This window comes from Sprattus sprattus (assembly GCF_963457725.1).
Source record: "Sprattus sprattus genome assembly, chromosome: 3".
In the NCBI taxonomy this organism is placed as follows: Eukaryota; Metazoa; Chordata; class Actinopteri; order Clupeiformes; family Clupeidae; genus Sprattus; species Sprattus sprattus.
Genome location: NC_137922.1, coordinates 20,259,135 through 20,276,634, shown reverse-complemented (window position 1 = coordinate 20,276,634; position 17,500 = coordinate 20,259,135). Strand labels below are relative to the sequence as shown.

The 17,500-nt window shown below is 45.5% G+C and overlaps 1 protein-coding gene across 1 annotated transcript in view; it reads right to left on the bottom strand.

Annotated features, from left to right (window-relative positions):
- Positions 1–17,500, bottom strand: part of pard3ba (par-3 family cell polarity regulator beta a) — a gene marked incomplete at both ends in the record, with an annotated part of 148,337 nt that overhangs the window by 32,586 nt on the left and 98,251 nt on the right. The window contains 2 exons of the mRNA XM_080834162.1: positions 13,162–13,339; positions 14,928–15,143. Of these exons, the coding sequence (XP_080690288.1) occupies positions 13,162–13,339; positions 14,928–15,143 (394 nt within the window). The remainder of the gene's footprint in view (positions 1–13,161; positions 13,340–14,927; positions 15,144–17,500) is intronic.

Below are 17,500 nucleotides of genomic sequence, written 5' to 3'. Positions count from 1 at the left end.
ATAAAACAAATGCGTGCTCTATAAATAAGTCTCATTCCAAACACAGAGTCATATGTGTGTACTGTGACCCACATATACTCAAACACGCACCACACATGTACACATGAACTCTGACAGACATATGCAGACATACATTTGTGTACGTATAAGTACTCCACCACAACCTAAAAGCTTTCTCACACACTCGTGCGCATAATCGAATGCACGCATATGAACTGAACAGAGCCAGAGGTGAACCAATGGAAGAAGATGGTGGAGAACCACAGAAGGATGAACTGATAGAGACAAAGTTGAAGAAAAGGAAGAAGATGGTGGAGAAACATAGAAGGATGAACTGATAGAGACAGAGGTGAACACATGGAAGAGGATGGTGGAGAAACACAGAGGGATGGACTGAGAGAGACAGCCTGACAGAATCAATAGCCAGTTGACCGATACAGTCGGACATGTAATGTATGACAGGGAGACCGATCAATGCACTCAAAGACACAGAGGACAATGATGTCTATGAGCAGCACGAGCTTCTAAATAAATAAATGACTGTAAGTAATTAAGCCATTAGTTCAGCTCCACTACTCAGGCTATTTACCATCTCCCCTCTCCGGTGGGTACGCTTGAAACGGAACCGCCCGCCCGCCCGCTCGCCCGCCCGCCCGCCCGCTCGCCCACAAACACACACACACACACACACACACACACAGGGCATCTCTGACAAGTCTACAACACCCGTGGCAGAGACACTGACATCAGTACAGGAAAGCAGAGAGTGTGAACATTAAATGCCCTCACAAAGAGACACACATGCATCTACCCCTCTGGCACTCAGCACACTCACAATCACACCACACTGTTCCTTTGGGTCAACTGTTACAGCAAGGTGTCAACACCACCTACATCATCATAGCATGGAGATATATATATAAATATACAATTCTGTACACTTACACTTGAACGGTACATACACTCTAGATACTATAAAGAATTGTATTGTCAATTGCTCTGGATGAATAAAGGTAAATGTAAATTAACTAATGAAAAAGAGATGGCTTTCAAATCTTTCTCAACTCACACACCCACACACACACACACCTTTCCCCAACCCCATCCACCTACCACCCCCCCACCCCCCCACCCCCCCCATTACCGCCACACCCTGCGGACAGCAAAGGCAGACAGGAAATGAAATATTTATGCAGCCGAGGTAAGTGGCCGGCCGGCGCTGCTCCCAGGGAAGGCAGGTTAGCACGCGCTAATGATTTAGGTCTGTGCCCAAGCTGCCCTGGGAAGCCGATTAGCATCTCCAGCGCGACAGAGGTAGGGGGAGCAGAAGGGGAGAAGGTGGAGGGAGAGACTAGAGGGTTCTGTGTGGACTCAAGCCACGGGTGGCTAGGTTAGCCTTAGCGAGGCCGCAGATCCAGGAGAGGTTAGTGTTCCCTGAGGCACTATAGCGTGGGCAGCTAGCTGGTTTAGAAAAAAAAGAAGAAAACACAGCATGTTTACTCTGTCAATAGCTCAAGGCTGACTCAATGCAGGAGATTTGGTAACATGTAACTCTGGAGGGATGCGGTCCCAGGGTTTTGATGCCTCACATAAACCCTCCCCAAAAGCAATAAGTACGTTTGATTACAGAGAACAAAAAGCCCTGTTCACACTTAAAGCCTATTCCCGCCGGTCAGCTATGAAGGGTTTTGGTTATAAATGAGCCAAAAGAGGAATCTCATGGTTTTTAAAGAGACCCCCAACCCCCTCTCGCCGAAACACCCTTTTCAAACGGGTGGTCTGGCCGCCTGAGCTGATCATTATGTGTGCATACATTAAAGGGGCCTGTCAGTATCACGTGGTTTATCCTACTGTTCCTTAATTAGGATTATCTGTCAAAGAATGAAGAGAAACACCCCCTCTGTTCGACTGCTCCTCCCTCTATCTCCTTACTTTTTTTACCATTGCATTCCTTCCTTAGTTTCTACTTTCCTGGCATCTATTTCTCCCCTCCTTCATATCTCTGTGCTGTGGGTATTCCCCGATCATGGATGGACACCAAGACAGGAACGCTCCATTCCTCTCAATATTATTAAACACCATCCACAGCTTATTAGTGTTTTCTTCTGCTCCATCTCTTTCTTTCATCTCTCAAGCTCTCAGCTCGCCCCTGTTCTCTCTCTCTCTCACACTTACTCTCTCTCTCTCTATCTCTTTCTCTAACACTCTCTCTCTCTCTAAAACACACATACATATACACACACACACACACACACACACACACTCCCATTTTCCTGTGGTTGGAAACCCCCACAAAACCAGAGCCGAGCAGAAATCAAATCCCTCACGGCGGACACCTAAGGAGCCTAGCGAGCCCGGCGGCACACAATGGGCACCATTATGAACAGTCGCCGCGCACAATGGGGGAAAATCCCACTTCCCCCTACACTCCACAGCAAACATACTGTACGCAAGGCTCAAGTATACTTCTTCTCCCAGACGGCATTCCGAGTTGCTACTGGACAAGTGGGTGCTAATAACGGGCTTCGTCCCGGGGGAGCGGTTTCCTGTGCTAATCTGCGGGATGTGTGAAGCTGGCAAGCACTGGGAGACACAGCAAGGAGATGAGCCACAGAGGAGGAAGGCTGTAACCAATACATCGCTCAGCTCCTGACACACTTCCAGTACTAAATCCCCTCTTTATATGGACACATCTGTATAGCGGTGGTACGTAGCATGTTCTGTCCAGATCTAGAGGGAGCCTGCCTAACCTAAGTAGCCGTGATGTTGGTTTAATGAACTAGATCAATCGATCAATCAATATTCTTTCAATAAGTTACATATTCCCTCAAGAGTTTGCCCTGGGTGAATTCAATGGCAGTGGTGCTTTCTGTTGCTGTTGGTCTGATACTAGCAGGTGGATGGATGCAGCTATGGTGGGGTGGGGTGGGGTGGGGCTGCCCACATTTCCCAACAGTCTCCTCATTGCATTCATTATCCCCGTGACCTGTGGCCACTTCAAAGGGAAAACGAGCGCAAAGAATGGGGGAGAACGGGGGGGAGAAGAGAGATGAGGAGGGAGAGTGAGAGGGAGAGAGAGAGAGAGAGAGAGAAGGAGGGAGGGATGGATCTTGGAAAAGAGAGAGAGAAAGGGAGCATTGGGAAGCTTTCCCCACTGCCTCCTGAAGCATATCAGGGCTCTCTAATGAGGTCCCACTGCCCTGTTGGATCAGAGACAGTTAAGGTGGTGTCAGTCCTCTGACCTTTCCCCAAAGATGACAATGACAATGACAACGGTCCTGGATGGCTAGGAAGAAAAGCATGAAGCCTGGCTGCCTGTTGCTATGGCTACATCATGGATAGTGGTCACTGGTACTTTAAATAGCCAATCAATTAGGCTAAGTGATTTTTTCCTTCAAATGGGCTTTCAATACGGGCCACATTGAGTCCTTCCATGTACACTGTGTATACATCATTTAGATGGATCTAATAATGGTACAGTATTCACTTTCATCATAAGTGATTGGCCAGAGTGGGTGGGTCAGATTTGCTGAAAAGCTTCAATTACAAAATAATTGTAACTATCAGTAGAACTATGACACATCATTGAAAGTAAGGTAAAGTAAAGTAAAAGTCTAGTATTTTCACAGTCTCTTTTCTAACTTGCAGGGCTGAACTTTCCTCTTTGAAAATGTAAGCAACATATACACTTCAACGATTATTAGTCCCTGCTGACAGTGATTTTAGCTTTTGCATGACTAGCCACTGCGCTAACCTTCCGAGACCTACATTAACCTTTGCCTCACTCGATGAAACGACTCAGACGCAGACATTAGCCTGGTCTTAGCGCCTCTGCTCCCAACGCTAACCTCTCCCGACTCCCATTACCCCTGCCACTGTCTGAGACACTGCAGACACAGCAATGCGATTTAGCATCGTACCACTCGGCGCTAACCTTTCCCGGCTTCCCATTAGTGCGTCTCTCTGTGCTCAACGCTAGACCGTTAACAGCTAAAATTAGCCTTCCGGAGCGTGCTCGTCTCGCTCGCCTCTCTAGTCTCACCGCGTGTCGGCCTCCCTCGAGTACCCTGTGTTTACTCTCTCTCTCTGGCACTGCCAGCGCAGAGGGTTCATCAGGGTGGCATCCGAGCAAATAAAACTGCTGCTTTTGTTTGGCAGTGCTAGAACAAGATGAAAACAGGCGGGAGGGATGTTAGCGACGGGACAGTCATTACGGAATCCCCTGAGGAACAGATGAAGGGTGGGTGTGTATGTGTTTGTTTGGGGGAAAGGGGTGGTGTAGGCTGTTGGCAGCGCTGGTGTGTGTGTGTGTGTGTGTGTGTGTGTGTGTGTGTGTGTGTGTGTGTGTGTGTAAGGGGGTCTGGTGGCCGTGATGTGACTACAGATGGGTGCATTTGCGCTGGTCTCTTGGGACCCTGTGGAACCGATAGCAAGGGGAAATGAGTGTCACCTGGACAGGTGTGTCTGGTGGCGGTCTTCAAACACACACTTGCACGTGTAAACCCACGCACATTCACTCCTATCTATTTGTTGGTGTCTTCAACAACATCCAAACATATAAACTTAATTTCTACTGCAGATGTACACACACAGACATAAACACACAAACACACCAGCACACACATAGACACACACATAAACACACCCTCAAATACAAATATAAACACACAGACACTCACACACAGGAGAGAAAGACAGACCCTATCTCCCATGTACACACACACGCTACGATTTCTGAGAGTCTGAGGGATAGAGAGGATAAAGCTGGGAGAGGGTTTATTTTCACTGCTTTGTTATAATACCAGATAAATAACCATTCAACTAAAAAAAGACTCCTAAAAGTAGCTAGGGAGAGGGAGTGGGCTAGGGGAGATAGAGTGAGTGAGTGTGAAATAGAGAGAGGGAGAGAGGGAGAGAGAGAGAGAGAGTGAGAGAGAGAGAGAGGGAGTGCAACTCCCAAGGCGTGTATGGGAGAATAAGTAGCTTAGGAAAATATAAGCAATGCAGCGGTTTGCAGAGGCAGCAAGCTCACTTAATCTAGCCGCAGAAATACTATCAACATTATTAGATTGCTCTGGATTTACAGCTGGGTGATCTCAATGGAAAAGAGTTGGAAACGCAAGTGGTGATAACTTAACTTCTGAGAGAATGATCGAGAGAGGAGGAGGAGAGAGAGAGAGAGAGAGAGAGAGAGAGAGAGAAGGTTTAAATAAAGGAGTAATTAGCCAGTAGATCTGAGAAACAGAAAGAAAAGGATTAGCTCTCTAAATCCGACCCTTGGCAGCAGGTGAAGACTCTTGATTGAATTTTATAAAAAGACTGGAGTGGGGAGGCTCGGCAAAATGAAAAGACAAAAGAGAAGAGGTAGTTTAATATGGAAAACAATCACATTGGAGGTTCTTCTTAATAGTTCTTCAAACAGACAAAGGCAACACACACCACACACACACACACACACACAGCATTAAGTGTCTACTTGAATTGATGTATTACGACTTTAAGACCCTCATCAATCCAGTTCACATTTGCAGGCACGCACACACACACACACACACACACACACTAACAAACACACACACACTTCATGAATAGCTAGTTTGACTGATATTTGACAGCTCTAAGTCAATGATCGGACCAATCGTAGCTCTTCACAATAGGAAGGCACTGGCCCTAGACTGGTCTGTCTATAATTAAACAGTAATGAATCTCTCCTTCCTTCTGGGACTAATTAAATCTTTCTTTTCTATTCCCTCATATACATTCTGCTATGGCAGCATTTTATTTCCTAATCAGTGCACATAAGTGTCCCACAATCACCGGCAGATGAGATAATTAAGAGCCAGGCAAACGCCCTCGCTATCAATTTAGGCCACTTTGAATCTCCAAAGCTGACTAGGATAATTTCCTTTTGTACATTTTTAATACATCTATTCACCTTGCTTTCTTTTCATAAATAATTAGGGGCGAAATAGGCAGAGTTTTTTTTTTTCTTTTGTGGAGTTTCTCTCATGGTTATTCAAACCTGATTGTGGAACTACGCTGTGGGGCATTTTTCTGCAGGTTGAAATACATTCAAACTTCAAAAGTTTCAGAAGTAAGCTGCCTTGAAAAAGTGTGAGTGTGGCCCAGTGTGAGTAAAACTGGACCTAATCAATGAGCACTTATGTCACAGTGTCGCTTCTTTGTTGTGGCAGACCAACCAGTCTCGCCTGCCATTCAGTGAACCGGCGGGAAAAAACTGTCTATAGGCCGAGAGAAAGAGAGTGAGAGAAAGAGAAGGAGAGCGAGAGAGAAAGAGAGCAAGAGAAAGAGAGAAAGAGAGTGAGAGAAAGAGAGAGAGACAGAGTGAGAGAAAGAGAGTGAGAGAAAGAGAGCAAGAGAAAAATAGAAAAAGATGAAGAGAAAGAGAGCGAGCAAGACGAACGGTGCAACTCCCAGGGGGCATGTGGTAGATACGTAGTGTCATAAAATGACCACCACTGTCACGCCAACAAAAAGAGAGGAACCCAGAAAACAGAAGAGAGCACCAAAAAAAAATGAGTATCTGGTTAAACTGCGGCCTTCGCCAGTGCCGATCGGTAGATATGGATTAGGCAGTGCTGAGAAGGAAAGGTTAATGCGTCGCCGGTGCTTCCTCTCGCCGGCTCCCCGTGAGCCACTTAACCTTTCGGGGGAGAAAGGGGCTCGGGCACAGGGGCGCCGAGGGATGGAGGTCATCAATCAGCATCGCGTCGCGTTCGCAGTGGCCCAACCGCACAGCGGGAGCGGAATACTGACTGAACTGGACCAATACGAGGTGGCCTTTCACATCACATCACTTAGTCATTCCACAAGTGGACATGTAGGAACACACACACACACACACACACACACACACACACAAACACATCCTTACACATAAACACACACATACACACTTGTAGCTTTAAACAGCAAATGCAATCTGCAAGGACTTTCAAGCCTTGACAATGCATTAGCATGACAAACTCCATCTTCTCGAGACCCGTTTTTATTAAATAACAGCAGAATTATCCATAACAAAGCTGCCAGACAGATGCATAATCTTCAGATAACCGTCTCTAAACCCTATGAGGGCATCACACAGAACTGTTACTGGCACCCATCTTGCACCCTCTTAGGAACTTTTACAATGTCATCCCAACCTAGGCGTCGAACACTGAAGGACTGAAGTTTCGACTTACTACTGACTCTACAGCTCATCTTGAGGCTACGAGCTGGAAGCACACTTCCATCACCAAAGACACAAAAGCCTAAGCAAAGCCAAGCTCTCTCTCGGAGAGGCACACTAGCTCTAAAATCCCCCGGTGAAGCTGTCCCACTGTCAATCACACAGAGGACACAGAGCAGCCGTGATTATGCCGATTAATATTCATGAGGTTTTTTTTTTTTTTTTTTTTTTTGAATCTGCTGTCGCTTTTTTTTTCATGTTACACTTGATTGACAAAACACATCAGCACAAACAAATTAGGACCTCGTTGCAGAAATGAGGTCTAATTTAAGTTATATAAATAAATAACAGGCTTCTCGGGGAGGCTGTGCATGGTGATAGCAGAAACAGCTTCATCCTCTCCACACAAATGTTATGGAAGGGGGGGGAAACTACAATAACAAGATATGCACAGCTTAAATGTCATGCTCAAAATAATGGCTTAAAATTTTAATGGCTTAAAAATTTGGTTTTATATGGAATGCATGCTGAATATTGGGATTGTGCAGAGGTGTGTGTTTGTGTGTTTGTGTGTGTGTGTATAAGCCCTCATTAACTTTGCCGTGCCAGCTTACTAATGATACACACATCACCTGTACTTATTCATGGTACTCCTCTATTTACATGTCTCATATAGACATATAATAGCTAGCCTCAACACAAATGATTCTAACTACAATCCGACATTACTACTGACATCCGAAGACTAGCTGTGGAAGCCACACATCAGCCTTTGCACTAAATAACAGAGCTAACGGAGCCTGTGAATGTAGGGAGATTAATCCACCCTGTCAGTATTTACATGAGTGCCATCCATGACGAGCGTTTCAAAGGCACCCCAATCTGAACTCGACCTCTGTACATGGAAAAAGTCAAGGGCACATATCAACACACGTGTATAAATGTCTGACCTGTACTGGTGTTAGGCCTTTTCTACTTGTGTTCATTAGGTGCACGGCGTCCGGGGAGGTCGTTACGGGCCGTTTTAATGGGCTGTGTAAATCCCCGCTACTCTGATTCCCGCGCCTGTTCATGCCTCTCAGAGGTGCAGTAAAAGACACAGGCACCTGGATAGCTTGTGTGAATTATGAATAAAACAAGGAGTGTAGGGTTTTGAGTTTTTCCCAAGGTCTCACCCAGAGATGCCAGTGCCAGCAAAAGGACTTTGCTGCATTCTTGATGATATACATACAACTTAGGGAACTTATTTTACTTTACTATACCTGTCAGCTTGCAGCAATATGAAATATGGATTCTAACATCAACATCTGAAACCACTATTCCATGGTTGAGCCTGTCAAACAAAAAAAGTATTTTTCTTTTCTGCAAGTGTTGACTCCTTGTAAACTTTTCACTGATGGCCAAACAACAAGCAGCAGAAGTTCAAACTCTGAGAGTTCAGTCATGTATACCCACATGAAATTCTACATAAATGGGGCCATCCGCACTGTGGACAAAAACTGACAAACCCTATTTACGCTTCAAAAGTGGCCAGATCATTTCGTACCAAACAGCTGGTTTTTAAACATCCGCAAACCGAGGCTTTGCTGTGTCACCGGATTAATCCCCGGCTCCTAAACAACTCCAGTTGAGTTGGGCATGTTTACTCGGTTTCCTCGGTCATTAGCGGTGGCAAAATTAAGCGAATTAAAGAATAATCTCCATTTCAGCCCATCACAGATTACTGTCAAGGCCTGCGCTCTTTCAGAGTAAACAACACAGTGTGACCCTGACTTTTCACTCTGCTTGACTCAAGGAAGGCCTGAGACGCCCGCCTTTTGCCGGACGCATATGTGATCTGCCAATACCACAGCAAGTCGGACCAGCCAACCGCCACATATTGGGTTGGTGTGTTGGTTGGTGTGTGTGTGTGTGTGTGTGTGTGTGTGTGTGTGTGTGTGTGTGTGTGTGTGTGTGTGTGTGTGTGTGTGTGTGTGTGTGTGTGTGTGTGTGTGTGTGTGTGTGTGTGTGTGTGTGTGTGTGTGACCGGAACGCGGGGCCGGCTAATGGGCTTGGGTCGCGCGTAATCTCGCGCCTGCTTAGATCCGGGCGTCGGATGGATGGGAAATGGCGAGCGGCAGATTTGTAAACAGAGGATCAGAGAGGGGGCTTTCATGTCCACAAATCCTCTGGCAAGATGGCACTGACTTAATCGCCAGGGGCCCTGGGTGTCTGCCTGTTTGCCTGCCTTCTCACAGAGCTGGAAGAAACAGGAGAGGAAAAGGAGAAGAAGACAGGAGAGGAGAAAAGTTGACATGGATCACCAAAGGCTTCTGACAAAGGCTTGGCTAGGGCCAGTGCAGCTCCCCATTGGGGAGATAAATCAAGACTGCTGGATTAGTCTTGACCAAGATCCTAGCATGGCCACCATAACTACTTAGATCCTAGCATGGCCACCATAACCACTTAGATCCTAGCATGGCCACCATAACCACTTAGATCCTAGCATGGCCACTGCAACCACATTGCCAGTAATGACAGTGAGTTGCCTTAATGGCACTGGTGAAGTTTTGAAATCGTATTACAGAGAGGCACACTCCTCCATATCGTGAAACTGATCAGTATATCTATATGTACTGTACATACATTAACTTAATCTAAACCCCATTAATTCAGTGCATCTGAACGTATACAGGCATACCATGTGCAGCCTACTAACAGCATACTGCAGAGAATATAAAGGCTTTCATGTAGCATTATATGGTATAGATCTCAGATAGTTACCAAGTCTCTGCCCTGAGCCAACAGGCTCCAAAGTCCCAGCAGAGGGAGAACATTTTTTTAAGACGGGGGGGAACACTGGAGTTGGTGGCAAAATGGGGGGGGGGGGGGGGGGGGGGGTAAAATGGCCACTGGGGTATTTTTCTCCATTATCGGGGTGTAATGACTGTATCTGTGTCTTCTACCCACTCATTGTGTTATCGTGGAATCTACTGCAGTTCTGGGACGAGTTTGCCTACAGGGACCGGCTGGCTGATCACAACATCAATGGGTTGACTCGGACTCAAAGAGGAGAGAGAGTGAGGAGGAGGAGGAGGAGGAGAAGGAGGGGGAGTGGGAGGAGGTGCGGATGGGAGAGGGGGCTGAGCAGAGACCAAGGCGGCCATTTTCTAACCCAAAAGTGGGCAGTTGCCATGGTGAGTGTAGCAGAATGAGATTGAGGAGGGTGACGTGGGACATGGCTGACTAATGGACGGAGAGAGTGCCTAGTTCTGGTTACACTGAAGACAGAACACTGCACTTAAAACAAATGATCCTAAAGCAACATTGGGCAAGGTACAGCCCTGGCTTTCTTTAAGTTATGACATACAGACAATCTGTCAAAAAGAGTTTGGAAAACACAATCCATATGAGTTCGGAGGCCATTACGAAAATAGCTTAAATGATTCATGAACAGCAAATGTATTCCTTCCCTTCCTCATCACAGCATTAAGTATGGGAACAGAAAACTGATAGCAAGGAACAAAACAAAAGTGATCAAATGAGTATGGCTGGTAGGAGAGAGAACGACAGAGAGAGAGAGAGAACAAAAATAAAGAGAGAAAGGCGTCATCTTCCAGTCAGCAGTTCTCTATTTGTTTTTGTGATGGAAATAGCCTCTAAGTCGTACACAATGGAATCTGCAACAGCTGCCCATTCAAACACTGGATTGGCCCCGTCCTCGTCCTCCCTGCCTCTCTCACTCAGTAACACGACAAACCAAACATCTCCCATTCCCTTTAACACTAAAAGGTCTATATCCCTCGTCCGGGATATTTTTATTTTTGAGTTTTCGTCTTAGAGACATAAAAAGAACAACCATGGAAACATTGAACCCTTTTCTAATATTATTGCTGAGGTCTTCTAGAATAGAATCATATATTCCATTTGTTCATCAATGTTTTTAGTTAAGCAAAATGTACAAAAACATCAAGGCATGTCAGACAACTTAGAAAAGTCTAAAAGGCCTTGGACCTTAGAGTGTTAAAGGGACCTGAGAAATCACAGTCTGACTCCGATCTCCAATTTGTTCAACGTGATGCAGTTACACCCATATGCTTCCAATCCCAATTTCTTTTTTTTTCTGGTACAGGAAAAAATAAATAACATCCAAGACCTGTAATTAGATTGTGCTAGAGAGCATTATGGCTAATTAGCTCATATATCACATTCAATAACACCGCGCATGTGAGGACGATAAAACAGATTGGCAAAGAGAAAGCTTGGTGTGAAGTCTGGAAGTGTTTACGAGTTTCTTCATCTCAAGCGCAACCTCATCTGACATGCGTTCTGGCTGGCGCGACTGAATGTTTTTGAAGGAACTTAAAGTCATCAGAGTAAATCAGGAGACCATGCTTCAATGTGGCATGGAGGTATTTTAACCTTCTATCACAATGCCATGTTTTGTTTCCAACATTTCATGCATCCACCCCCCTCCCCCCCGTACCCTCCTTCCCTTCTCAGCTGGCTACAGTTTGGAACGAGAGGAAAGCGCTCCCTGATCCCGGATCAGATTCTATATGAACAAGATAACAATCAGACCCTTGAGGGGGCTATGAAGGCACTGTGTGAATGCCGGCGCTGAAAATAACCAGCCCGTTTGGTAAATCAACCCAGCGGGAGTCCCGCTTCACACATCAGAGATGGTACAGACGTCTCAGTTCCCAGACCGACAGTACTGTCTATCAGTCAGCCAACCAGTCATCACCACGGAGACACCCAGCTGTCATTCCGGTGGCCATTCCTGACAAATAAGGCATCAGTCAATCTGTCCATCAAACAGGGAGAGACGGAAATCTTTGTTCTTTGAACCTTTGTTCATTTCGGTGCATGATGTGAGCGCACATACATTAATACTGAAGACCCATGGGGCAGATATACATCTGTTTAATGTTATACAGCCAGATAATGTACCATCCTTTAGTGTGTCCCGATACGCCAAGATAGAATATAGGGAAACACATATAGGGAAACACAGTTTATCATCTCATCTTCAGTAGTGGAGATGTTGAGAGAGCCTTAAGGCAGGCAGACACTAGAGTGCTGTTCTGACCTGTTTGGATCATACGGTAGTGCCCAGCTGGAGAAGAGATTCACCACTCTTGCTCCATTGCAACCCAAATAGACTTGCCATGAGGTCTTCACAATCTTCAAAGTCCATCATCAGCTTGACTAAACTTTGGGACAGGGTGAGAGCCATTACCCTATAATCCAGTTGTTTTTTTTGACCAGACATTTTAAGCATTTTCCCCATGTGTTCCTTCCAAGGCATAGCTTAAACCACACTGGCATGCCAAGGTCATTTCCACAGAAGTGTTCTCACTGATTGGATCTGGGAGGTGCATGTGTGGTCCACTAGTTTTCAATCAGAAATGTCACACAGAGAAAATGTCCCCTAATGCTCTACCCATCTGAGTCTTCACCTAAAACCCCCGTCTGGACCTGGAGAAACGCCACGGTCTTCCGGTCCAATCAAACTAGGGCCACTTACACTGGAGGAGAGGGCCAAATCAGAACTTTAGATCCGTGGGCAGAAAATCGCTGTATTTCAAGGGTAGAGGCCAAAGTAATGAGAACTCCACTTTAGTAGCACTTTACCTGAACCCTTTGAAGTGATCGATCATGAAACCATATGACAGACGATGTTAATCATTTATGAAGGTGAGTGTTCAACTAAAGTCTAACCACTTTCAGTGAAGAGATTACACGAATAGCAGAATGAAATCATCTTTATACACAGATTGTGCAGGTACTTTCAGATGAATATTGGTTGTGAACACTCCAGAAATGATTCCTGTTTCGTTTGGGACATCCGCATGCTTTGCATTTTCAAACATTTTTAAAAGAAGAGGATTAAGGTGCTATATGACAGTTGGGGCATACAGTGCATTAGTGCATACTGAGCAAGTGGTGTTTGATAGACCGAGCACTGAAGCTCTCACATAGGACCCTACCTGAGCAATCCAAACTTCTTCTTGGTCTTCTTTTCGGGGTCGTCAGATTTGCTTTTGCTTTTCTTCTCCTTCTTTTTCTTCTTCTTCTTGTTCTTCTTCTTGTCATCGTCATCCAGTTCCTGGCGGGAGGAGGTGCTGTTGGGTGTGTCTCTGCCAGAGCTCTCATCAGAGAAGTCATCTGACAGGAAGAGGAAATGGAAGACAGGAAGTCAGAAGGATTCAACATCACATGTACTTTCATACTAGCCTATGTGTGGAAAACAAGCAAAATATGCCCATGTACTACACACACACACACACACACACACACACACACACATACACACACACACACACACTTATACATTACAACCCAAACTTCAGATGTTTCTGTGAAGGTTAGAGGTGAATACAGACGTCATTATCTGTATCTGTTCAACCAACACAATAATCTATCTCTGTATCTGTATTCGTATAGAGGGCCGGAAGTGGGAGAAGTTTTACACTGGTCGTCATGGCGATCTATTTGAAGAAACATAATGGCTGACACACAGACATGTCAATCATGGAGTTTACTTTTTCCCCCAAATAATAACTTGCAACTTCAGGTGTGCTTTCCCGACTAATGTATTTGGATACACCCCCTACTGGATGGAATCAACCAAACCAAGTTGGGGGGGGTGTGTGAGTGTCACATATTGTGTATACTGTTTTCCGACAACTCTACATGTGACAGAAGAGGAGTGGGCCTTGGCCATGGAAAACACACACACACACACACACACATTTCTATTAAAATGCAGATGGGTTTGGCCGCCATGTTCAGATGGCCCTGGATTTATTCATTAAGAGTCTGGAGTGAACCTCAAAAGCCCTCATATACTCCCTGCTCCCCAATTCCCCCTTTCACACACACACACACACACACACACACACACACACACACACACACACACACACACACACACACACACACACACACATTCTTCATCTGTCAAACACACACACCACAACTTCACAGACAGCTTTGGTTTCTGAGAGGATTCAGTGTCTGCTGAAGAGAGGACAGAAGGGGGGTAAATCCTCTCCCTTAAAGACCGCTGAGTCACTGCAACAATCCCCCCCCCCCCTTGACTGCCTCAGATGCAAGCGACTCCGTTAATGGCTCACATTTCCAATTTCATTTCACATCCTTCACCTCGGTGTAAACTCTGGAACTTCATCTGGAGGGGCCAGGTAATGGGGCCGGCAGGATTAAAAGCCATATCTGCGTGGGACTGCGTGTGCGAAATTCCACACCTAGAGAAGTATGGGCATTCCTATGTGCAGATAGTATTTAATTACTTTTCCTTTTGATGTGAAATGTCATTTACTTTGCCAAGGGAGGGGGTGCATCTTAAAGCCTAACAGGTTTGTGCAATGGTGGTGCAAGTTAGAGATGTTGTGCCAGTGTTGAGATTGTTAAAAGTGCTTGGCTGGCTTCGAGTTAATGCTGTATTGATGTTGGCATAACGTGGACACAGAGGCCTAATTTGATGGGTAAAACCACTTCAATCAGTCAACAAAGGGTGATTAATGTGATATATGATGATAATGCTTGGGATGAAAAGTCTTATAATATCCTGCAGGTACTCTGTTAGAGCCGCAACGAAAGCTTGCCATCATACACCTGACAAAAGTGGGTTGCGGTGTTCCTTGAGCCCAAATATTATTCGAGAACAGAGTGAAACTTGTTGGACCTAGCTACACTACGTGTTTATGTTGGGGTTGATTCTAAGGAGCTATACCGTCTTCGGGTTCCGAGGGACCGTCGTAGGACTTGTCGATGGCGAAGCGGAAGCTCTGGTTGCAGCCGCGCCCACGCACCATGTGGGGGGCCGGGCGGTGGAAGGGCACCTCCATCTTGCCGGCCTCTGACATGGCCGTCTGCAGGCTCTCCAAGGAGCTGGACTTCTGGAGGCCCAGCCGTGGGCCGAGCTCTTCACTGGCCCCAGCAGCAGGTCCTGGGCCAGAGAGAGAGAGAGAGAGAGAGAGAGAGGGAGGGAGAAGAAAGAGAGAGAGGGAGAGGGAGAGAGAGAGAGGGAGGGAGAAGGAAGGTTCAAATACCACATCACCATCATACACAAGTACAAATCAATAATGGAATAGGTCATTAAAACACAGCAACACACATGCACAGTAACCTGGTTACACATTTTCTGAGATATGTTGGTAAGAGTGTGTGAGTGTGTGTGTGTGTGTGTGTGTGTGTGTGTGTGTGTGTGTGTGTGTGTGTGTGTGTGTGTGTGTGTTGGAGGGAAGGGAGGCGAGTGGCTGGAGGAAACAGGTCAGAGACATCATACGTCTCCACAGGTGGATGATGCCAAAAGAAGTGTAGAAGTAGGGTGGAAGGGGAGACATTTTGAAGTGGAGTGAGTGGCGATCACACTACTGTATATACTGTGTGCAAAACTAGATACTGACAAATTCATTCACATATCTTTACCTAAACAGAAAGATCTGGAACACACAGCAGACCAAAATCCCAATGCGGAAACATAAAAAGGAGGGTAAAACCAGACAAACCAACCTAGCTTAGGAAAGGGGAAACGCATCACAAGAGAAACTCAAAAGGAGGGGTTAAAGTCAGACTAAAGTCAGCTTCCCTACCTCTGCAGACACACACACAGAGCATTTACTGCCAGCACCATGGCATATGAATCACACCCAACTTCACTTCTCATAACCCCCTTAGTAAACTGAACTGCTGCCGCTGCTGCTGTGGCCTCCCAGTTGAAATGGGTCACATAAGCATTCAAGGCACTTGAGAGGAGCTCAGAGAGCAGTTTCAATGGGGGTGACAGAGACATGAAAACGCACACGTCCAAAAGCTCCCTAAATGCGCCGACTGCGGAATATTCTAGACTGTGCGAGTGGAAAATTTGGCAAATAGGCATTAGACACAAGCCCAGGGAGGTCCTTAATGGTGTTTGTGAAGCGGAGCGGCGGGAACAGAGGTGGGGTGAGGGTGGGGGTGGGGGATGAAATGCGCAGTTTCAGAGGCAGGATTTGTGTCACAAACCTAATTACTGCTGTCTCGCTGCGGCGTGATGGAATTAAGCAGCCGAGTGAGGGCAAGGCACTGACTGCGGCACGGTGTGAAGGGTGTGTGTGTGTGTGTGTGTGTGTGTGTGTGTGTGTGTGTGTGTGTGTGAGTGTGAGAGAGAAAGAGAGAGAGAGAGTACTCACACAGGTAACCTGTGCAGGAGTGTTTGTGTGTTGGATTAGTTTCTGCAGAGTTCTGACTTCTGCCATTGTGAGGGTAAAAGGGAAGGAGAGGAGATGGAGGAGGCCAGACAAGTGGGTAACACATGGGAAGGTTTTAAAGATGATCCCATCCCACCCAGGCAGGTTTATTTATATAGCACATTTCATCCACAGAGACCATTCCATGTGCTTTACATGAATAAAAGCAACAGGAACATCCAAATGAAAAATGGTGAAAGGATGAAAAGGATGAAAATATTTTTTTATATATATCTTTAAAAGAAAGTACACAGTTCATAAAGTTGTTATTATAAGAAAAACAATATATATAAATAATTAAAAGATAGTAAATATAATTCAATCAAGAGTAAAGTGCTGTGAGAATAGGGTGCATGTTTTAGAGCTCAATCATAGGCACATGAAGAGATAAATGTTTTTAACCTGGCACATCTAAGATCATCTGGAAGTTTGGTCCTGTTCATGCATCATAACAGCTGCTTCACCATGTTTGGTTTGGACTCTGAGCTCTATTAGCTGACCTGAGTCCATGGATCTGAGCTCTACTAGCTGACCTGAGTCCATGGATCTAAGAGGCCTACTCAGTTTCCAGTCTTTATACATATCAGAGATGTATTCTGTGCCCAAACCATTTAGTGGCTTATATAACCAATAGCAGCACTTTAAAATCTATTGTGTAACTAACTGAAAGCCAGTGTAAAGATTCTAGAACTCGAGTAATGTGTTCTATTCTCTTGATCCTGGATAAAAGTCTAGCAGCAGCCATTTGAGTGAACTGCAGCTGTTAAATGGTCTGTCTGAGAAGACCAGTTACAAGACTATTACAGTAGTTCACCCTATTGGAAATAAAGGCATGAATCAGATTATCTTGGTCTTTTTGGGGACACCAAACCCTTGGTTCTGGCTATATTTTTGAGCTGATAGAAGGCTGTTTTGGTGATTGCTTTAATATGACTGGTAAAAGTGAGATCTGAGTCTATTAACAACAAGATTTCGGACTTGATTTTTTTTTTAGCCAAAGTGTCTGCTACTACTAATTCTCTTCTCTTTGTTGCCAAACACAATCATCTCAGTTTTGTCCTTATTTAATTGCAGA